At 37.6% G+C, this 25,176-nt stretch overlaps 1 protein-coding gene across 37 annotated transcripts in view; it reads right to left on the reverse strand.

Annotated features, from left to right (window-relative positions):
- Positions 1 to 25,176, reverse strand: part of LOC120959622 (rab11 family-interacting protein 4B) — a 48,782-nt gene that overhangs the window by 11,139 nt on the left and 12,467 nt on the right. For 7 of the 37 annotated variants that reach the window (XM_040383146.2, XM_040383145.2, XM_049608513.1 and 4 more), the window contains exons 3-8: positions 23,502 to 23,624; positions 22,399 to 22,534; positions 22,207 to 22,296; positions 19,446 to 19,490; positions 14,703 to 14,744; positions 13,714 to 13,828 (exon numbers count right to left, since the gene is read on the reverse strand). In XM_040383146.2, coding sequence (XP_040239080.1) covers positions 13,714 to 13,828; positions 14,703 to 14,744; positions 19,446 to 19,490; positions 22,207 to 22,296; positions 22,399 to 22,534; positions 23,502 to 23,610 — 537 coding nt within the window. In that variant the 5' untranslated portion in view covers positions 23,611 to 23,624. Of the gene's footprint in view, positions 1 to 7,811; positions 8,195 to 8,255; positions 8,676 to 13,713; positions 13,829 to 14,702; positions 14,745 to 15,693; positions 15,732 to 16,622; positions 16,658 to 16,963; positions 17,017 to 17,056; positions 18,028 to 19,445; positions 19,491 to 22,206; positions 22,297 to 22,398; positions 22,535 to 23,501; positions 23,625 to 25,176 lie in introns of those variants that run through there. The other 30 variants (XM_040383149.2, XM_040383154.2, XM_040383150.2 and 27 more) reach the window with 29 other exon arrangements.

Consider the following 25,176-nt stretch of genomic DNA (forward strand, 5'->3'; position numbering starts at 1 on the left):
TTATTTCTGTGTTGCCCTCGCGCTGGTGTGATTATAAACTGGTCTTTTGAATGCACCGGAAACTGTAGGCGTTTGTCGGTAGTGCATGATCGTACCAGTACGCTAACCGAAGCCGAATGCCGAGAAACGATCGTCTAGTTTACTCTAAACATACGGACGAATACCATACCACGGGTGGGAAAAACAGTTTGCAGAAACCACCACAAATGCACATCAAACAATAACAAGTTTGAAAGCAGCTCTAAAACTTCTTCCTCCAACATGTAGGCTATCTTCAAACATTTACAAAACAAATAGCCAAGGTCGACATTGGTTTTCAAGAAGATCAACCGGAAGGTGGCTAGTTTTGAACAGAAACCTTGTCGGTTAGAACACGAAACAGTTTGAACAGTTGAAAAACTATGCCAAAGCTGAAAATACATCTTTATGCCAAGTAAACGACAGCTTATACATGAAGATGTTGAGCACAATCAAACAATTTAGTAGAGTGATCAAGATTTCCCGATTGCCGTATCCGTGTTTATGAAGCGTCATACGCCATGTATATAGGAAGAGAAAAGAATATTACCCGCTATTCAGACATAACAATTCATTAACGCATAATAGTCTACCCACATGTTCGCTCCCAGTTTCTGATGTACTTTATCGCGTGTTATTTCGACCATCCAATGGTATTAATCCTATTACTTGTTATTTCCTTTAGCTTTTTTTTATTTATCTTTTAAGATTTACGTACAAGATAAAACCTTCACCAACTGTTAAGATTGTCCGATCGTCGCCTTGGATTATGCACATCAAACGTCCGAGATGCGACAGAGATGAGCGCAACCGGAACTAAAATTAAATCCCTGTTTGGTTTGCTCGTTCATCACACGGTGAGTTGAGAAACACACACCCTTACAAATGCATCTCTTTTGAAATTTTTCTACACCAGATTAATGCAACATACGTTTTTAGTCCACGATTTAGGTGACAATGTATATGGTATAAACTGAATTCCCTGCAACCGTCACACTTTTATGCAACAACATCGCTGAATTAATGCAAAAGCTTAGATTCCACAAGGGGAAAAAACATTCACTGATGCGGCGCATCAAACAGCATACATAAATAGACGACAGTGACGACAACGACGACCGACGGACTTAAAAAAACATTCCTTTTTTCACTACAGCGCGTACAAACTAAGCATGCAGTATCATAACAAGCGCTTGAAACATTCGCCGATGATTGTGACACCAGCCAGTCCCATGTTGTCGTCTGTGACCGTCTCAAGTTGGTAATCATAAAGAAGAAGCAAACACAAAAGCCCAACCAAAACCATCTGCTTCCGTTAAGGTCGTGAGATATACGAGCTTCTTTATGCTGTTTTTTCAACAATAATGCTGAAATAGTGGGTTTTGAAATTCAAATATTCAAAAGTTTGCAAAGTAATGTTTGCAGAATTAGAGACAATCCACCAAAATTTTACTTACACTACCTTAAGAAAACTACACTAACATGAAAAATTATGGGTTGCCCAAATACACTTCCAGATATTTGCATATTTTCATGCTAAAAAAACATCAATGGGAACAATATTACCTTGCGCTACCTTTTGAACAAAGCTACATCAAATCAAGAAGACGAACGATGACATTCATTAGCGACATTATCAGACGCTCTGGGTACAATGATAGCCAATTCATCTTCCAATGCTAAGCCTATGCAGATAATGCTGCAATCAAGAGTAGATCCCAACCGACGAGCTACACTTTTGCATCATCCACTTGATTTTAGGCGTTGTGCAGACCGTTACCTAACGTCTTGTGACCAAAGGCGCGACAACTTCCGTGCCACCGTCTTGCATAGTGTATTGCTTGCTAGTCTTCTGCTGTTTGTTACACTAACCCAATGCACCATTAAAACCCTTTACATTACACCGAACCTGAGTCGCGATCGAAGACAGGGAGGCAACAGCAGCAGCTGAGAAGAAAACCATTACATAAACCTAACCTGAGGTGTGATTGATCGCTGCACAATGTGTTTCCGAAAGTATAGCAGAGTCTCTCAAAACGAACCAACCAGGTTGCAGCTCGATACTGCCACCGAAGCGTTGAAATTACTCTACTCTAGAGGTAAGGATTTCTCTTTCACCATGAACCTCGACATAACATCAAAGCGTCCCGCTCCGCTATGTTCAACATGTTCCCTGTTGGCTATATGCGGCCTATGGCAAATGATCTGCTAATCCCATTAGATGTGATCTGACCATTACTTAATCAAAGGACTGAAGACCGTTTTCCGGGTAAAACTAATACTACCTTTAATATCTGACAAACGTGTGGAAAAGCGATGGACGATGGATATTCATTTCAGATCTTTAATTGCTTGATCTTCACAGTTTGTTCAGCGTTAATACGTTAAAGATCTTACTAGTTGGCTTTGGATGTATGAATGCACCAAATGTTATTCTAAACTTCAGGTTATGGTATAGATCGTCAAAACTTGTTGTTGAATATAATTCACTACCAATGATTATCACTGTTTTCTGGCCGTATTTAGCGAGTAACACTAATTGAAAGAATGTTCAGTAGGTCGTACTAAAGATATACATCAGTGCACAACGGTGAAGGCACTCCGCAAGGCTACACAGTTGTGTGAGCTTGAACCAATCAGCTTATTGGTCGTAAATTGTCATTGTCTACACTTCAAGCGACCTTCAAATTCTTATAGTCAAAAGTAACAAGCCTAATGAAACAGAAACACGCCTGTTCCGTGCTGTTAGGGTCGACCTGAATCGAAATATTTTCCAAACTTTCCACTCCATAAAACCTCACGCGGCACTACACAAACAAACAGGCAGTTTTTTCTTCAAGTATACCCTTTTATTCCACACCTTTCGAGACCGTGAATATCCTCCTCGTCGAGGAAAATGCACGCGGAAACTCTTGCAATTTTGGACGATTTTCGACTAACACCTCAATTAGTGCTCTGCATGAGCGATTTGTGTCAGCAGTGGTGTGCATTTACAGCACAGGTCGAATCAATCTGCCGGATGTTGCTAAGCTTGAATTTCAACCACGACCAGATCATTTCATTACAGAGTGTCTAGGATGGCTTCCCTTCACCCTCTATTTCCTTCCTCCCTTTTTCACTGCTGTTACTAGCATTGTTACCTTCAGACGAATAGTGTTTTACCAGCGAACTAAACACCCATCATTGAATCGCTGTTTTTTTGCACCCCCGAAATAATCGTTCGAAAGGAAAGGTGCGCAAATTGACACCCATCGATTGTATGGTATGGTATGGAAGGAAGGATCGATTGAGTACCACCAGTTGAAATTTCAATACGATCAATGTGGCGGTACCTGTGGAAAGGATTGTTATTTAATCATTTCGAACGATCAGGTTTATTTCTACACACTTTTTTCGATTGGCTCTGTAAGATTTCCTATGGAGTATGTGCGTTTAATGTTACTCCCAATTGTTGTTTCTCAATTGAATCGTTTTGCAGTGAAATAATTTATGCTATAACTTTGTAATTCGTTTCATTTAAAGCAAACTTGTTTGATTTTCTATACAATCCTACAGAACAAAACGGTATTATTCTTCTTCAAGAAGCCCAATAAGCTTTCCTAATTTTGTTTCTAGTTATTATACTTCCATTTTAGTAAAATACAAGCACACCTGACACATTGTGTACGTGGTTTCAAAAAGATTTTTAACCTTTGACTAATAAACCCAAAGTCACGACACGGGCGTGAACGTCTCAGCACGTTCTCCACGTCAAAAAACTACCAACTCAGGAGCTAATTGAGCTAAATTAGTGCAAGTGAAACGTTGAAGGCCAATTTGAACAAGCTCCATACATGTGCGTGCACCGTATAATGCACGAATAACCGCCTCGTATGAACAAATATAGCGGTAGAATCGATAGCGGATTTGCCAACTTCTGGAAAACTAGCCAGCTCAGGAGGAGAAACGATGTGAGAATTTGAACCAGAGCAGAAAGTCTGGCAAATGAGCAAATGCAATAGAAATCATCATCGACAGAATTGATCATCGGCATTCAGAAGTCTGCAGATGGGAGAATAGCGGTCCATAACTTGTGGAAATTCGCCCACTGGACTGTGCGTGCGAGAAGTTGTACTTAGGTGAGCTCTGTATGGCCAACAACAAAACCCACCCTGCTAAAGATAACAGGTATTTTCAAGATAAACAGACCAGGCAGACAGGGTATAGCTCCAAATGCCCACGGCCCATGCAAAGGAGCGTATTTTTATCGCACCGCCTGGCCGCATCCTCCCCGTATTAGTGTGTATCTACGTCACGCGTACTGTCTGTGGTGGTATATACACAGTATGTTTTATCGGATGTTTTGGGGCTTTTTTCATGTTACACAGCTAGTTCGTAGTAGCTGTAGCGATTAGCGATGCAATTGTTTTACCGCATGTTTAACACACCTTTACACCATGGTCTAGTTACGCGAGTTGGCAGTTGCCGCACCAGAAAACCCGAACTACTGTGATTTTGTATGCGCCAAGGAAATGGGTCAGCCAACGGCATTGGTAGGAAATTGCTTTCAAGCTTAAATTTCGTTAGCTCCCGGAATACTGGCCAACTGGACAAGGGCGTTGCGGATGTGATAGTATACACTATACTGTACTGGAACTTACTTTCAGTCTGAAGCCTTCGAATGTACGCTATTTCAAACACATTGCATGAATTGGAAAGGCAGAAATGTTTGAAGCATTAGCTACTTTGAAAATTTTATTTAATTTTGCTAATTATGCTAACAATTTTGCAGAGAAGAAAAGTAAAACAATACAGTATTGTAGCATTTTTTTATATCTTGAATGATTGCTTCTACACCAGTTCGTATGCGTACACGGCTGTAACTGTACATATGTATCCACATGAACCTCTTTTTAACATGTTTGCAATAAAATGAAGATAATCTGTTTTTCCAAATGAATATATGTGCATAATCTGCTGCCTAAAGCGAAGCTAGGATTTTTTTTGGCCAGCGCGCAGTCAGCCCCTACAAGCAGCAAACCGACAACTTAGCCCATCACGATAGAAGACAGTGTCGTAAGGTGATGTAGTATATGGCGCACCAGTAGGTAGGTGTTTTAGTGCGAGCAATAACATATTCTTTCCCCTTTTACACCTACACGGGGAAAATCTTCTTACATTCAACCTGAAGTAAATTTTAGAGCGTTTTTTTTCCTCGGTGACGTTATAATGGAACGTTCTTCTCTTTGGCATTGTCTATTATTTCGTACTTTATCCCCAGCAAAAGAAACGAAATCTTTATAAACGCTCAAAGTGAACCAACCATGAATCTAAATGCTAACCTTCATTTCTCTTTGTTTCGAAACCCGTCGTAGAAATAGTGTTTGAGTTTCATTCTGTTTTTGTCGTTCAACTTCTTCGTATAACGAAGGTACATTTTATTCAGCGCTAGCTCATACACCAACTTGCTCGAAATGATGTTCTGGCTGATGACTCGTCTGCAATCTTTTCATATACGAATACCTAAACCCAATGACAGGAGCATATGTACCATGCGCGAACCTGCGTTTACAGTAAGTAATACCGACCAAGCGATAGTATTAGTATTAACATTGGTTACGCATGACGTAAGTGGGCTGAAATTAGCACTGATGTGAGGGGAACGGTCCCAAGTATCATCATTCGTCGCCCAGCCGAAACCCGACGTACATCGCGATTATGGACACGGACAATTACGAGCGGAAGCGGCCACAACACAACCACAAATACAGCTTTTCTACATCAGGAGCGGAATCCATTTACTTTCAGTTATGATTCTCCGCGCACTGCGCGCACCGCCGGGTCAAGCGAAATCCCTAGCCGAACAGAGCGATAAACGGTTTTGTCATGTGTGAAATTCATTCCCTTTCCAGAAATGACCTTGATCACTAAATCTACAGTTTCGCTGCGGAAATAGAACGCAACGAAACGTTGATAAGATTATCGTTTTGCCGCTATGAGAGTGACTGGCGATGGTGAAAATATATTGTCTCCAAACAAACGCAAGGTTGCCTACCGAAAAGAAGGCATCGTGTACCAGATTGGTCATATTACAGCTTTCATAAAAACAACCCAGGTCGAGAATATTTTCCTATTGTTTCTTCCTAAACTGGGCGTTGCCTTTCCGTTGCTGTTCCGATCTCTTTGCACCGCGGACCAGTCGAATGTAACGAATTCTTTCATGCTCCATTGACGACCATCAGCGAAGGCATGATTGTGGTGCTCTTCGCATGTTTTTTTTTTCCTTCTAGAATTCGCATACGCCACTACTTAAGCAATCATCCATGACCACCGGGGTATGCTTCAGCTCCACATAAGCGTCTAAACTATATGGGAAACGACCATATGATTGGTGATGGATCTGTTGCTGCTATAACCGTAAAGTTCCCGTTTCTTCCAGCGCGCGTGGATCCAAATGAAGCAATCCTCAAACAGTACCAACAAACGCGTAGTAATCCAAAGAATCAATACAAGTACGTTCTTGCACGCAATCTGCCAACATTCGTGCTGGTGTGCTCGCAATAAAACTAGCCACAACTATTTCTTATTTTTTCTAACGAGGGCCACCACAACAAGTGCTACATTGTAGGGTGAACAACTCGTGCAAGGCCGCCACATGGTACAGTTCGAGTGTGAGAAATTGTGAAACCAGTAAAACCATCATTAACAGCACCAATTAGGGACAGCAACCTTCTGCTCACCATGCTACGGGAAGGGTCTTTTCTTACGACAATTGTCTCAATAGAACAATTTCATTTCAAACCTTACTTGGCTTTTTGGTTATTTTCTACAACTAATAATAGAAAAGGGTACGGTAGGTAAGAAGCGTCCACAAGTGCGATGCACACAAATGCATTTCTATCAATATCTGAAACGTTGCCTTCTTCCCACGGGAACTTAACGATTTTCATTTTTTTCACTGCTTCACGTGCGACGCAGTGTCGACCTTTAGTTCCCATCGTTTTTCTATTGTTCTTCACCATAATTTACACTCAAGAAGCGAGCAATGTTTTGGTATTTCATGCCCAACGAAGACTTCCTTTCCAGTGTTCCCTACCATATCTCATCCCAAGGTTCACGACATTTTCAAGATCATCCATTTGATCGACGGCGGCTTTCAGCAGCAGCCGCAGTAGCAGTAGCCATATATCTCGAGAAGATTCATCGCTTCAGTGAGATGCTGGTAGTAATTTGGCCCTCGGGCATCGTGCGCTTTGCTCGAGCAACGCTGGTCCGTTCTTTGTCCGCTCTCCTCGTCCTAGCCACTGTCACCCCGTACACGATAAGCAGAAGCAGCGTTGGTACTGTTGCTTTATTTGCTTTTCAAGCGTGATGCATACATTAAAAGTAAAAATGATCCAACCAGTTTCATGGTTTCGAAACCTCCCATCCAATGGCCACTCCATAGAAGGTAAGTGTGTAATAATCGTACGACCTTATCACTGCTGTTGGCCCTTCGGCGAACTTTTATTCAAAATCTGTGCGATTGAAGATGTGCATGCGGCCCATAAAAGCTGACCTGATCAGTCATAAACTACGTGGTGGTAATAACAGCGGAGAACCTTAAGTCAAATCAATTGCGCTTACAAACGTAAACCATAAGTCATCTTCTTCTCCTTTCACAACAACACTATCAGCTGCTATATATTTCATCGCTTTTGCAACTTAAAAAATCTCATTTTATTTGTATGCCGTCGTCGTGGAGGAGCGCAATTGTGTTATCACTTTCTTATCGCTCACGTACTCAAATATACACTCTCACGAAACACACTCACACACTAAACTCGTCATCAAACGGGGGCACACCACACCACAACACAACCAACAAAAACAATCAAGCAAAAATTGCCACTATCGCCGAAGAAAGTATTTCGAAAGGAAAGTAAATCACACTATTCATTGTAAAACACGCGCACACATCAAAAAGACAATCGCTCTACCCTCGGGGCAGGTTTGGCCTGAGCGATTGGGGTTGGTGGTGAAAAAGAAAAGTGCCATAATTAAGGCTTCGAAACCGAATACATCATTCTGTTTCACACTGGCGTGGCAAAAACGAACGGTGGTGCGTTGTGCGCATAAAGATCGCGAGCAGCTTGAGCTTGGACAAGCCAACCTGCCAACCAGTCAGGGAGCCAGCCAGCCAGCCTGCCAGCCAGGTTGCTGCTGGGTGGTGAAAAAGATCCGTAAAAATGTTTTAATAACACAACTCAATGCCGTACCGAAATAATTGTGGTAAATAATGCACACGCACACGCAGCCGCACACGAACAAATCTCGAATATGCTGCTCCTCACCCCGGCGATGATCACGAAAGATTTTTTATCCTTTCCTGAACTAATGCCCCACTCTTGCGTACGTACGTACATTCACAAACACAGCAATACTAGTGCATTCACATGAACGTACCCGCGAATGCACGATAACGGATCTCGCGGGTAAGATTGTTGAAGTTTCGTTTGCACCCGAATTCAAGGTGTGGAAGTTTGGGGCTCATACAAATAAAAAAAAGCACACATACACACACACATAAAATGCAACACAAATAGTTTCCCCAAACGAAAACAGCTGGCCCAACGCAAAGGCACACTACGGACGATTCGCGAGCAACTGACGAGTTTGCTAGCGATCAAAACAATGGGGACCGCGATCGAGAGCCGCGAACATCGCCGCGGTCTCTCTTCGTGCCAACGAATTTCTCTTGCGCGCTCTTATGCTCACAGGTTCTCTCTTGCCCTTCGAATGCTTAGTGGCGGCCACCGGGTTGCTATCAGCTCCTACCACCAATGGCAGCCTTTTTCATTCACAACTCTCCGGCCATACGGCAACTAGCGGAGAAAAGTGAGCACAGAAACGTTTCGAGAGATTCTCTGGATAAAACGTATGAAGCACTGGACACCATGAAGCATTCAGCAATACTAGCGCAGGCAACATGTTTAATCAATGAAATGCTAGCAGAGAACCAAGAGAGCAATAATGGTTAGAGACTCGACGCTGAAGTCTTATAATATGCAGTATTTTAATAGTGTGTCTACGACAGATTCTTGAGGAACAATGTTTTAAAAAAATAGTAATCCGCGTCGCTACTAACTTAAAAAAAATTTACATAAAAATCAAACGGCATCCAAAATTTGCCCTTCATGTTTTTTTTGTCGGTGTAGGTTGTTATTTATTCATCGTTTCAACCTTTGCTAACCAATACTAATTTACATTCCACTCCAACGTGTATGATGCTATTTTCAATATTTGAATACTCATATCACCTACGATCGATGTAAACTACCAACACCGCAAGACAATAATCAACGGCTTCATAGCACCATCGCATCACATCTCAGCTGTTAAACGTTTGAAGTGCGACGTTTGTTGACGATGTTTTTTTTTCTTTTTCGTTCATCAAGCAGTTTCAAAATCACTATCGTCCGTCACCCACCACTCGTATGTAGTTTGACTAAATTTAGATGCGCTCGGCTGTGCGAGAACAGCGAAAGATACGATAACCCCAGTTGCACGTTAGCTGCAAGATGCAAGATGCAAAACAAACACAGACACCCACGCCATGCTAGCAATGTGGCGCGTAGGATTTTGGTATACATATTTACTACCTAAATCCACCTTCGTACTGAAACGTTTAATGATATGAATTCAGTCGGGTGGGATCTTATGTTAATTCATGTAATAAATATTTCTAAGCTATGCATTGCCCTACCTAGGAGATACTTAAGAATTCATTTCATTTCAAGAACACAAACTACAAATTCTGTAATCAGTACACGGAATATTAAAATAACTTTAATTGTCTTTCATTTGTTCAATACTAACTTCCTTACATTGCTTGTAACGTTTCATTTTTAATTTTAATTTATTAAAAAAAATCAACTGACATTCACCATTTTATTACATTTTATTCTTCACATTATCCAAAATTTACAATTATTTCATTGTATCCAATTTTATATCATTTGGTATTGCGCCAACATATGACACCAATTGGTATAAACACAACAGCTGAACCTAATTTGTTTACCGTGTATCACGACACATTCATTGCCTTCGTGATGAACAACTACACCCTCAAAAATTTTTAAAATCCTTCCTAACTTTCGTTCTGGTATCGTATTTGGCAGTGAATTCACATGTTTCTCACAAACGAAAACAAAACGACTCATACAGAGCTTCATTCGTTGGCAGTACAGAAAGCCAAGGTTCAACATAGCTGCTATCAATTTAGATTGCTTCAAACATATTTTTTCACGCAAGTGTAAGTAAATTAATAGCACGCCATTTTGCCAGATGATCTCATCGGTGATAGATGTCGTTCGCCACATGGTGGCTGCAGCAGCATATTGCCCAACGTTTAGCCAAGACAATTGTGCCATGACGCAGGTCATGTCGTCCAAGCGAAAACAAACGAGACTCGGTTCCCATTCTACGCGTGGGTAAGCATCTTTCAACTACCCGGTTAAACAACCATACCTCCCACTTACGCATACAGCTTCAAAGCAGTTGCAATACATTTGCAAACGATGACATTTTTTTAGCATTGGCAACAGGAGCTATAAGAGACATTGCTATGCCAAGTGGGCTCAAAAAAGGCCCATTGGAGACTAGCAGCAGGACCACAATAAAACAACTGATTTTGCAATCATTTTTCTCAGCAGTGGACACGATTTTTTGCTTCTATTATTTAATCAAAGCGTGTTTAGACATCCCACATACAAACAAATAAAACAACTTATAGCACATCGTTATACTGTTGTATAGCAAAGCGAATCATTCCGTAAAATAAATGATACATCAACTGAGAAACTAAGCACAGAAGTGTATTTAATACATTATTTGTCGTATGGCAATTACAACGTGCCACTATCGAGTGACAGTATGCTACCCGCGGACACGTAAAATTGTTTACCATAGCACCGGCGCATTGACCAAACATTTTCTCAAAATACAAAAAAAACTCAGTCAATGATTCTAATCGTTAGTTTGGGACAATTTATCGCAATTTTACGAACGAACTACAGTCCATAGTTGTCAAATGGTCTATTAATAGGCCCATGATTGCCCATTCTAATTTAATTCGTTGTTTTGTGGTTAGCATCACCATTTATATTTTTAAAATAAATAATCCTATTCTAATATCACAATTCCGTAATATGATCAAGAAAGTGCCAATACAGTAGCATTTTTAAATGCTGTTTATTCAGTGCTTTTCCCAAACGAACAAGGAATAGAGGCATCCGAAGAAAGAAGAAATCCGTTAGCAGATGTTCTGAAACAGAGCGATTAATTATCTAACAACTAGCATATTTATAGCACGTTTCTACACGCCGAAAAGATAGCCTACATTTAGCAAACAATCCACTCAAAAATGCCTTGCGAAAACGATACCAAATGTTGGAAATTACTCTGACAAGATTGCTCATAGCTCATCGCGAAATTAGGCGTTAAAACGAATTAATTTTTCTTTTACTCCAAATAGACACCCTAGGGGGTCTAAATCTTGGCGTCCAAGACAGGGCGATTTAACTTGAACAACTTGCAAAAAGCACCGCTTGAGCGCATCATCGGCTAACAGCGGCCAGCCAATGAAACTGTCCGTTTGTGTTGAAAATTTCTCAACGCATTTTTCCCATGATACTTCAGAGAGCGTAAGTAATATGAATGTAAGCTGTTTGCTTGCTGCATAAATATACTATTTGCGCTAAATCTCCTCCCATTAGCACGGAGTGTACTATCTTTCTTCGCAACAGCAGAATGAACGGTACAGATCATTTCAACTCATCTGATTTTTCTAGTATCATTTTTCTAAGCATACATTCCTTTAATTGCATGTGAACTATTTTGTGACAAGGCGTCAATTACTTCGGTCACACAAACTCATATTTATCGTATTGAAAGTATGATTTCATTTATTTAACTAGGAACGTACAAACTTATATGGTAATTGGTCATTGTCTAGTCATGTTAAACGTCATGTGGAATATTGTAAGCTTAATGTAGAATTCATGTTAATCTGGACGCATAGGAAGGTGTATGTGTTTGCCAGTTGTCTCTTAATAAAATAATTCAACGGAACAAAAATCCTAACAAAATTAATACTTGGTGATGATTCAAAATTAGATAAAATATATTTCCATTAATTTCATTACCATTGAAATGAATAATATTCTATGAAACGAAGCATAGTATAAATTTGCAGCAACGCTGCGAAAGTGATAGCGCACCATCAAAACGATGGCGATCAGTTGCTCATTTTATGTCAGCTGCAAAACAAATATGTCCTCCACGCCCTGTATTCTAGACCTTGAGCGAGAAGACGAACAAATTGCTCTACATACGTAAGCAAACTGCACCAAAAATAGATCACGTTTGCCATACAGACCAATACTAATGCATTATCTTGGAAGCGGAATGAAATCATCACTTCAACATTCACAGAAATGTGCGTTAGTAATAAGCAGTAGTGCCACAAACTGACACAACTTACATCTGCGCAGAAATTTTCACTCCGCTCATCTGGCATTGACCTCTCACCACGGAAGAATGTGTTACAATTATCTTCATGTATGAATTATAAGTTGTGACTCGATATGAAAGTTTGGTAACATTTGTCGGTTTTAATATACAACCCCAATGCACTTCGCAGGAAACCCCGCATGATATGAAGTGTGTAGAGAAACAACGGGGTAAATCATTTGAGATGCTATCGCCATCTTGATCTATCATCATGGGCGTATTTTCACCATCGTTTTTTCTGCTGAATATCATGTTTATTCAGCGAAACCTACATTTCTTCAGGAACCTCCTAAGTATTGACAGTCATTCCCTGAATTGAGCTATTTTCTCACCAAACTACATCTGCTAAATCTTAATAGACTATTGTTAGATCTGCCTTACAGTACTATTGCCACCTCTCTGCAACCCAGCAAGTCTGTTTTAGAAAAAGGGGCATCTTCCTCTCACTGTTACTGTTTCCTACATTTATTTTTGTTATTTGAACATTATAATTCACTTATTTTTCATTTTTATCAACGTCTTTATAGTCATTATGTTTCTTTAAAACCTGTAATGTGCTTATAATAGTGCCATAGTGCAGTGTCGTTATTAGTAATGTTTGGCCATCGAATGTTACTTCTGTCATAATAAGCGATAGCTTTTTATTTTACTCAACTTACCTATTTTAAAAGCGGTCAAATTAGTTAACAATGATATACATTTTTTTACTTAACATTCGATTCATTCATACTGATATTCAAGGTATAAATGCTATGCCCCATGTAAGAATTAATGGTATCAACAAACACGTCATCTATACTTGGGTTACGGAAAAACGACGCATTTTATCATAGCATCATAGCATTTAATTGGCCCGCTGCATTGTCACCATTAATACGTACAGTCTAGTAAAAGCGAACGTGACAATTATGCGGTCTACTGTTTTCAATATAAAATCTTCCTTCATCCATTGAAACACATTACGAATTAAATATTATTTGATTTGTTAACATATACGGCAAATGTTAACAATTAATTTGCTTTTTCTTATTTTTAACGTATTTCTTGTTTTTATTTTTACATTTCTCTAGTGTTTTACTTCTATCGGCAGGATCCATCATTTTTAACCCATTGCTTAAATTCATTTATCGTTTTATCGTATTTGTGGGAAATAATACGTACCTTATGATTTATGTCTTGTACATCTTCCAAACTGACATCGCTGTACATGTCTTCGGCCGTATCACAGTTTGAGCTTCTGCCGGACGAGTTGAAGCTCGACGATCTATAAAGATGACTGGAGTTGCATTAAATGTGAGTCAGCAGTATGCCACCGCATGCCATAAAGCTACATGTACAGCCAAAGCTTTCAGTTTGCTATAAAATGGATGTGATGGTGTGCTTTCACCATGCTGATTCACCACGTTTTATAGCACTTTTAACGCTTTGACAAATGTGAGCACAAAAATGTGATTCTTTGATCGAACGTGTGTTCTTTTTTTCTTCAGTTTTATATAATTTCTTAAAATTTCAAGTCTTTGAAATAATGTTTATAAGCGATACTAATTTCTATAAATTAAATTGACCAAAATTTAACATTATGATAAATATTTTAACTTAATCTAGATATATTTACAGACATTTCAACTATCGATTGTATAGATATTATTCAATTCATATGGGAAAGAATTTCATGGTCCTTAAATTTCTTGATTGTTTACAAGATAAATACTTTACAAAATGTATAAAACGTAAAGCAAAACAAATGACTCATTTCGGTCAATTACGTACAAAATTTTAAGCATGCTTAGTGAAACAGTTCTTTGTTATAAACTGTCTGTGTGTCATCAAAATTTGACAACGATAAACTGAAGTCTTTGTAGTAGAAAATCTATCTCCAATTGACACCTTTTGTAATCAAGGTTGGGGGTGTTTCTTCGTTAAAAAGTAGAAGCAAAGTACGCGTGCAACAAAAAAGAAATATTGTCAAAATGTAGCCAAAGAGAAACAAATACACAAGACATCTTTCCTTATGTCTAAAACCAACATTGTCTGTTTTGACGCATAGTATTACAAACATGAATTATGGTATTTAAAAAAGCGATCTAGCGAAGCAAACATTATAAACAAATAAGCTATATTTTATCACCAATATTAATTGAACAACTTACTTTGCTAAGGCATTGGATCCAAGCTGTCGTTTGCCAGTACTGCTGAAAAGAAAGTGATAAAACAGATTGAAGTATTGTATCAGCAAATAAAATCCAAATACTTTACTCCGCAAACAAGCATGCAACAAGTAAAACAACCGTTACAAAGAACCAGTATAGCTATTTTTTTTGAATATGTTTAATATATAATTCCACCCTATTTATTTTCATAACAATCAACATATTTTTCTGATAATTATTTACTTTTATTCATTACATCGTTATTGTTACCAATGCATGCTATCATTGCAAATTTTATTACGATGGAATGGCCAGGGCAAATTATTTTCAATAGATCATAAACGTAACTCATAAAATACCGTAAGAATTACATTATAAAATTCAACCGATTCAACCGATTTTTTAACCAAACCACTTTCGTTTTTTTATATTTTTTTTATCGATATCGGCATAAAAAAGCACAAGCAAGCTGTAAAATAATTACAGTAATCCAGTTGCTGATAAACAATACGTCATTTAATGTGCAATACGGCATTACGTAATTCTATTCCTTTTTCAAGGTACGTTAACAATAGAATTAAATCAAATAGGGGAAGCATAATGAAATATTATGCTGCTTTTTATAATTTGTTGTTGTTGTTATTTCATAATTTTAATCAGGAATATAGTAATCAAATCGTAGTCTTGATTACTTTAGAAGTCAATTTAAAATAAATTACATTTGAAAAGTCTGCCGACCAATGCTGGTTATTCTTCTTGGAATTAAAAAGTGTGTATTGAGTATGACATGCTTAGTATAAAATTAATTTACTTAGTTATGCTTAGTTACTAAGTATAACATGCTTTTCTTTACAAAAATGGCAATACATCCATCGTATGGCATAACAGCATACTAAATGGTTAGTTACTAAATGGTAATGTGACTCACTAAATTAAAGTTCTTTTGTTTAATGGTTTAATGATTGAGTCAACAAAAATAAATTTTAGTTACTTGTGATCCAAACATTGCCCAAGAAAACTGGATGCTGGCTAATCAAATGTTTGTCAAATGAGATAAGAATAAAAGTTGAACAACATTTCCTATTAAACATCAGCCGTAAGTTGTGCTTGTCCTCCCAGCACGCACATCAAAGTGTGGCTAGAGTACATTACTTTGGACTATTTACCTTTATTTCCCTTTGTATTCTATTCGAACTTGTTGTTCAGGAGGTGTTTAACATTTTATCCAGTAAAGTAAGAATTTATTCATTAATTTTTCAAAATTCATTCGACATTCGACGCACATCCAAATAGCTTAGTTAATTTAAATATTCGATATTAAAGGGTTCGATACAATTGAATATAAAAGTTATCCGATGCAACTGTTTTATCAATTGGCGCAGGCCACTGTATGTTCCGCAGAGTGATAAGAAATTTACTTATCTTATTGCTTGTTCGATATCAATCGAACAAATGTTACATGTATAACACAATGAATGGACAACATTGACCAACATTGTTCAAGCTTTGATCGTTAAAAATACACGACTCATCTAAAAACTGCTATTTACATCTAGCAAATTTTCGATATTAAGCCGGTTTCGTGGTACAGTCGACAACTCGTACGACTTATCGACATGCCCGTCATGGGTTCAAACCCCGAATGGACCGTGCCGCCATACGTAGGACTGACTATCCTGCTATGGGGGGAAAGCAGCAATAAATCGCTAAAAATCAAGCCTCCAAGGCAGGCCTTGACCGACAACAGTTGTTGAGCCAAAGAAGAAGAAGAAAAATATTTTCGATATGAAATAAAGCTCAAAATCCATGCAATACATTATTTCATTGTTTGAATACGTTGTAAAATCTTAACTAAAATCGTTGATAAATATATACATAACTTGCCAAACAATGAATCCTTCAACTTAAACTTTATAGTACCTATAACATGGTTTCGTCATCAGAATGAGACACACAAATGAAATTCCGAAGCAAAGTATTAGCGCCGGCAATGCCCCTCAGGTTTCGATGTCAGTCAAAGGCACATCAAAAGCACTGTTGCGCCGTACCACACCATGAAAACATTGCACCCACAGTAGCACCAAGCCTTCCAATAAAAGCCCAACTAAGCAGATTAGATAGGGATAGAGAGCTGCCTATACCCGATTGTACTAGTAACATAAATGAGACGAAACAATAACATATGCATAACCGACTTTTACACAACCTTCTCCCCTGATACCCACTGTGCACGGCCACACAAACCTACGTGTATCACCCACCAGGCAAAAGTAAAGCTACGGATGCGTAACGTCCAGATAGAATTTAGCAGCGCCGCACGCGGTCAAGCCACGGGGGCGTGGGTTAATACAAACTTTCTAGCATTGTTATACACCATCAATTTATACAGGTTATCCATGATGATGTTGGGGACGATGGGTGTAGCGTTACGCGAACCGATTACGGGATCGAGAATTTCAATTAGCTCACACTGTTAGCGAAATACAAACAAAACTAACTTTACTGATGCACTATCAGTGATTGCAATGGCACTTTATGTGTAAACAGCACATCAATTTCTAGTCGAACTTTTGTACAGTTCTATATCTTTGGTAGTTAGCGCTTTTTATCGACGGAAGTTCGAACACATACTTTTAAATAGCAGATAAATCATATTCACTCTCATTCACTTCGCACACCAGCAACCTTCTTGTTATCAGCTGATTAACAAACGCTTGCATTACTACAAACGCTAACACAGGGAACATGTGACACTACACACTCTAGCATGCCGCAAGCGCCACACAAGAAGAATGGTTGTACTAGTGACGCTTGAGAACAAATTGACGTTCAAAATAAAACACACAGACTAACTGCATACAGCTGCACATTTTTAGGACAGTTGCCGCTTGGCTTCGTCACCTGAGACCACTAATTTCCAACTGATTGCACGAAGGTCGAAACATTTACTAGCCGGCTCAAGGTTTCACTTTTGTCCATATTCCAATCGGTTCACCAGTTGTACAATTTTCTAGACCGTGTTGCAGCTAAATCCAGATCACAAGAGATCACCGTTCACCATCAATGCTGTTTTTTGCATGCCGGATGATATCATCGATCGCACAGGGAAAGCGTTTCGCGACGAAAGCAGAGAGGTTTTTGAGACTTATAGTGTTAAAGCCACCGTCACAAGTCCACCTGGGAGGGAGGGAGTATACGCAAATAGCGGTACAGCGGTCTTGCTGTTGGTGAGTTTGGATTTCGCTCGCTACTTCACTTCAGCTACACCTTGTCAGTGGCTCAGCTGTAGTACCACAACTGACAACTTTTGTTCGATTGTGCCGTGTGGCAGGCCGCAGAATGAACGATACCACAGCGCTTTGACAGCGGATGGGGCTCGCTAACGGCTCCAACTAACACATAGTGTGTTATGTTATTTTTGCTTGTCTGTGACAACATCGACGTGCAACGCGCTTTATTGGATATCGCCGTAAAGCCTCCGCGGTGCGTCTGTATGTGTGATACTTGCGAGCATAATGTGCGTGTGTGGCAGGCAAATGGATTTATGGTTTGTTTTTTCGCTTATTTTTTATTCGCTTGTTGCTCCCACTTTCACGTGTAGCGGGTGTTTGTCACCACGGGCAGGCGGCTAGCTGCAACAAGTATGTGAGCCTAGATGTACTCAAAAATCAAAATGTATTGTCTTTGCACCTGGATATTGCTTTGTCTTAAGCATGTATATTCATAATTGATATGAATCATAGCGATTGACTGTCACCTAACAAAATTACTAATGGAATAACGCAATCAACTAGGGACGCTTGAACATTTACCATACAAATTAAGCATACTATTCCCAGGAGAATCGTAAGAAATTAAACATGTCACAGGTCAGTTGTAAAAAACAGGCCGAATACAACGAAACAGCATGCGATGAGAAAAGCGAAACAGATGGATTGAAACGTGTCGCTCGCGTGCTGAATACCTTCATCCAATTACTGCGCAAAACTTGACTCACACATAGAACCAGTTGCACTTAAGCAATGCCGTTATAGCTAATAATTCAACACAAGCAAAGACATGTGCCAGTAGCCGAGCAAATACTACCTAAGGATTGTCAATATTGTTTTTCGAAACTTTAAATAGATGTGCTTTATTCATTTTTTATTGAGAATGTACGGCCTAAAAAGGCTATATGTTCTATTCAAATTTTGATAAGTAGGAAACATATTCAATTTCCAGCTACGTTCAAAAATTCATTCAGTTCGTGGCATGTTACATTTGCCGTAAAATATGTATCCCCAAAAAACTATGTAATATAATCTAATATCGACTACAAATATAGTAATCGAAATTTGCAATACAGTAAATCTACACGCAATAGTTTCGATCTCACAGTTTAGCAATCATGTATGACACTTTCCTTAATATGTGACTTTTTTTTAATTATCTGGCAATGACATTCTTCGGAACTACTTTCACTCATTGCACGCACATGACATTGCAGTCTATCAATCCTAAATTCAAAGAAAATTTTACACTACAGCTAAAGAGAAACCTGGCGGTTATCAACCATTATTTAATGCTTTACTAATGGTCTTTTTTACAGACATCTATAAATTGAATGTTTTTCTAAGGTTTGTACCGTATGTGGAAATGTAGCCACCACTGCGCTAGCTAATTATATGATAGCTATTAGCACCTTATAAACGATTAAACAAATTTCAAATACTTCAATTACGATGCATGTCAACGCATACTTACTGTCTCATTGATCCCCAGCGTCTATTCGGGAGGTTGTCATTATGGCTGAAAGATATGATAAAGAAAAATAGAAAATAGATGTTATTCAAATCTTTCTCTACATGTTTAATGGAATGCTCTGATCTATATTAAATTAAATTATTATATACGTTAGCAATATCGCTTCCCTCAGAATATCAGATTCTAGTGTTGAGTAAAATATGTTTTTTTAACAATATGCAAATAACCTTTTTATGACATCGTTTAACATGTTGTTGAGTATTGACATCAGTAGTGACTCCATGAATTTTCGTTTATCCATTTATGTATTTTAGCAACATCCCTAAACACAGTCCCTCATTGATTTATTTCAAATTAATATGGTATTTGAAAGAACAAATTTATATGTTGTTTCTTGTCTTTGTAATAATATTCCATCTCATTGGATACTATGAAGAAGGATTAATAATTTGTTGTGTTTATGCGTCAGTCGAAATTATTAGTTCGGTAGATCTTTATACTTTATTTATTCTGTAATGTATGTATTAATCACTGAACATCTAAAAAACACCTTTTCCACGCATTTTCTTGAATATAGCTTGTTCAATCATTTGAAAAATTGAATAAAGTTAATTGCAATTGAGAATAATCATATTGGAAGACGTTAACTGACTACAATAACTGTGAACTTCTTATGGATGAGTAGTCTATATTTGTAAGTCTTATAAAATGTTGCACATTTTGTAAAAGTTACTCTTGGCATGCATTCTACTATTTACCACCGTGTAATAACATCAATTATACGCGCTGCATGATAGAATAGCTTATCTAGTGGCAATATGACAATATGTCTTTAGTAAGCATTTAATATAATTCAAAAGATTAGCTTGTAGTTAATGAATACATTGTCGTATGCTAATCATGAATATTTGTACCGATAATAACTAAATAATTAATTTGTGTGAATACTCGACCTGCTGTCGATTTCCTTATCTGAGCAATGCGAATTTTGTTAACATTAATGTAGGATACATAACGACATGTAGAAAATATAGAGATATGTATACACGCAACCACAATAGTGACGAGGACAATCTACCAATTGGTTTCAGGTGGCCCATTACATTAAATTCATAAAGCTCTTGTTGTACGTAAACATTTTAAAATACATGTTGAAATTATTAACCTTTGGCTACTTATTATACATTCGTACAACAGATACAGATAGTAAGATTGTAAAACTAAACACAACAACATTCACACAATCTAAATGAAAACTAATTTAACAATATAATAACGACTATGAAAACACAACATCATATTACACCAGTGTGTCAGTTATGTTTCATAGCGCTAGAGCTTTCAAATGGCACACAGATATTGAACGTTTAATGATTTATTTGGACCACTTCGTATTTACAAGCTCTTATAGCCAAACACTACCCCACACGAAACACATTTAAATTAACATAAAATTCAAAACTGTATTTTATCTATACCTATGTTTTTCATGGACGTACATTGTATTTATAGACCATACATTTATGCGTTCACACACCCTTCACTTGTCAACATAATTACCACTCATCATTATTCATTGTTTTACTGTCCAATTTTATGAAAACCTTCTTCTGTTATTATTTGCAAATTTGCCTTTACTTTTATTATTCATTCCAAAATCGCTACGATTAGCATAACCTACAATTGGTGAAAAATTCGCTACGATTGTAAAATTGCCTGCATTTTTTGCCTAATATTATGTAATTATATCTGGAGGCGCGACTAATTCAGGTTATTGTGTCAGAATGTCGACCTGCAATGAAGCAGTAAAAAGATTTACATCTTAAAAATATATGTAGTATGTACTTGTTTTAGTTTCTTCTTATTTTTCGGTATCGTAATCGGTCTAGTTCTACCTCAAATACGCTTTAATTGACTTTGCTATAAGTGACTTCACAGTTTTAACCATAGCAGGATAATATATCTGTCTGTATGAGAGTTCGATCCATACGAGAACAGACATTTGTATTAGATCGTACGACTGACTTGATGACTGTATAATCTAGTTATCCTACCTTACTACATTGTTTATTTTTATATACTCTACTAATTTCTCAACAATATTTAAACATTATCAATTAAATTGTAGTTTGTAGGACAATTTTTTTTACTACAGTATTATATCGTTGTTTTGTAATACTAACTCAACAGCGCTTTGGTGGAAATTTCCATTCACGACTATGTATTCATATGCAGCTATTATTATTCAGCATTTGGTTGATTTGTTTTTAACTATCAATTGTTGCTTGTGCTTCTTCTTCTTCTTCTTCTTTTTGGCACAACAACCGCTGCCGGTCAAGGCCTACCTGTACCACTACTTGTGGGCTTGGCTTTCTGTGACTTATTGATCCCTCCATAGCAGGATAGTCAGTCCTACGTATGGGAGCACGGTCTATTCGGGGCTTGAACCTATGACGGACATGTTCTTTATTCGTTCGAGTTGACCACTGTACCACCATGTTCATAATAATTCGTAGCTTTTGTGCGATTGCGTTGACGATACGGCTACATTAACGAAGCTCGAAGCTTAACTACATTAAGATATTTTTTTTAGCTTTTCAGGGATTTATCCTTTAATTTGCGTAACTATATTCAACAATTACAAAAATCTAATAAGCAGAATTATTTTTACATGAATCATTGTTAAGCATACATTTTTGTTTTTAATAACAGTCAGACACTATGTAAATCAAACTCTTTTCAGATTTACAATCAAACAAACCTTTTAGGCGCGCCACGTAAACTTGTTCGGCTCCAGGAGTGTCTGGTGATTCCTGAGTTGCTGGCGGCACTCGGATTGCCATTACTTTCGCTATTATACCAACAAAGACATAGAACGAAAAAATACGACATGCATTTGTTAAACATCACAATGCTACATTTTAAACATGCGGGCATATAAATGTATACTTACCCAACCGTGGTAGAGTTCAAATGTGGAGCCAGTTCCAGGTCAACACCACCAGTTTCTGAGATTGATATGTCGTTGTCACCGTAGCATTCAAACGATTCTCCGTCAGATAGTGAGGAACATTGAGATTTTGGCGCATCTAAAACAGAAGAAATTATGATTATTATTTAGATCCTGATAATTCGTGATATTGATTTCCTAAGTTGATAATTTATGATGATGGGCTTCCATTGACTGCCACAACGATTATGAGTCCAATTAGCGGTTAATTGGGACTGCGTTGTAACTATAAGAAATTAAATAATCAATAGCACCATTACATCACGCTCTTTTCGATTAATTCAGCATGATATGGTGTTATCGGAATTTCTGTGTAACCTATGGATTCACACATGAGAAAAAAAACATTTCATTGCACGTAACCACCTACGAACAATGGACCTTTCCCTTTTTGACATCACCACACATAAGCGTATTTTAGTTCAATACACGACACATACCCTTAAACATGCTAATATCTCATATAGTAAAACAATATTTTACGCATTACACCTTGACAAAGAAATTTGTGCCCAAGGTAGAGCAATCAAAGTGCTTATTTTTGGAAAACCATCAGTACCATAGACCCATAGAGCCTCAGGAAAAGTTCAACACCACAAGAAAGTGATATCTAACTACTGCCACAAACTCTCTCTTTCATTGTTTCGATATATCTTAGCCTGATCCGAAACTGAAAATGAATATGAAGAAAATTCGCGAAACAGTGGGGAAATGAAAATAAACAGAGCAGATGCAAACGCCCTGACTTCATTTGCTCCATGTACGCATCCATTTCATTACCAATGTTCAAACCACACACAGCCTCAATCTTGCTACCGATGCAAACAACCCCCACTTATTTATGGAAAGTGAAAATAACAACAAATCAACATCCACAACACACACAACATGAATTCGGACAAATTCGATTTCAATTTTGAAGATTTTGACCAATTCAGTCAAATAACAAAATAGCGCATGGACAAATCAATAAAAAAATGCGAATTTTAAAAAGGTTTTTGGTTGTTAACCACTTATTATTCTCCCGATTGAAATGGTTTTCTTACCTGTACTTGGAGGACTCGAAGGAACTGGACTGGTGCCTACTGAATCGGTTGTAATTAGAAACGATGGGTGTTGTGTTTTGGAACTTTTTGAAGGAGACGGAGCCATCATCACGATATAGTAATCTGAAACAATAAGCGAAATACATTTTTATTTAACTACACTTAAAAACATTTGATACATTTATAACGTATAATCAAGTTAGGATCATTTAGGAATAAGGCATGAATAAAATGTGTGTAAAGCTAAAAAAAATTGGGGTAGCTCGGTGGTCTATTCCAGGGGTTTACAATTTTGTTTTAATGAAGACGAAAATCAAGATACAATAATAGAAACCTGTACACATTTAATATATTCAGTAAATTATTTTGCATTCAAACGACGTTTAAACGTTCACTCATTTACTATTTGCATTACAACACAACATTATTTGCGAAGCAATGCGGCCCGCGAACTAATAAGTTTGAAGACCCCTGGTCTATTCGATAAATCATCAATTCTCTTCGAATCTGTGACTATCCGGCTGCGAGCAACTAGCAAGTCTCGTAAGCGTCCCGGAGTTGTTGGGGAAGACTTAAAAAGTAAAAGTAGGTTCAGTAGGTGCAACAATTTCGGTAGGTGCTTGAAAACATAAGCGACTCCGATCCATTGGACCACGAATCGGAATCGAATCCGACTGGCCGACATGGGGTAGGGTCGTGAAATTGGTTGGATGACCCATCACAAGTGTGCAGGTCAACAACCACCATTACCAACGCATCTGGTTCGTTATTTTACAACCAGAAATTATCTTTATTTGTTTTTATATAAATATTTTTTTTTACCACTTGCGCGGCGGAGGTAATTCTTAGAAATTGTTACGTTCTTTCAAAATAAGAAAGATGAAATTTAATTTTTAAATGTGCCCTTTTTTGGATTAGGCACATAATCTTCAAAAACAATAAAAGTTTAAGTGTATCATAAAATTTCAGAAATAACTGTTGATTATTAACAAAAAACTGTACAATTTTTTTTCAGTGCTCCCCGTTACAATAAGATATATTACCAACAGTTCAATCTAAAACCGACGCGTATAATATTGTATAAAATACTTTAACAACAAAAGAAGAAAATTTCTAATAAAATTATGTTTCATCTTTTATTTTGTGTTCTCATTTATCATTATTATTTATGTTTTTTTTAAGGCAGCTGTCAGCCTAGCTCTTTAATCAATCGACTATTCGTTACTTTTTACTTCAGCCATGGCAAGATAGTTACGTATCTTAGATCTATTTAATATCCATTAAACCATCTAGAAACCATGAAGTTGACTACATTTCTTCGACAGCTTTATTAAATAGCTGCGACCAGTTGCTTTCCTTAACTTTCACAAACAAAACAAAGCCTGTTATTTAACGGTATGACTGATGAAGCGATATCGAAAAAATGCCTTTATCACTGTTAACACCCCTTTTTTTAAAACGCCCCTATTTGAAATGAATATATTATTCAAGATATCTTTTTGTAACCAATACAGCGTATGTCAAATATGAACATTCCATAAAAAATAAATAACTTGCACTAATTATATTTCACACAATCATTACAATAACAACAAGTCTAGTGAAACCTGTATAACAGAAATCAAACCTCTAGGGATCAGAGAACTAACCTCCCTTATCAAAGTTTCTCACTTTC

Source organism: Anopheles coluzzii, chromosome 3, assembly GCF_943734685.1.
Source record: "Anopheles coluzzii chromosome 3, AcolN3, whole genome shotgun sequence".
Lineage (NCBI taxonomy): Eukaryota > Metazoa > Arthropoda > Insecta > Diptera > Culicidae > Anopheles > Anopheles coluzzii.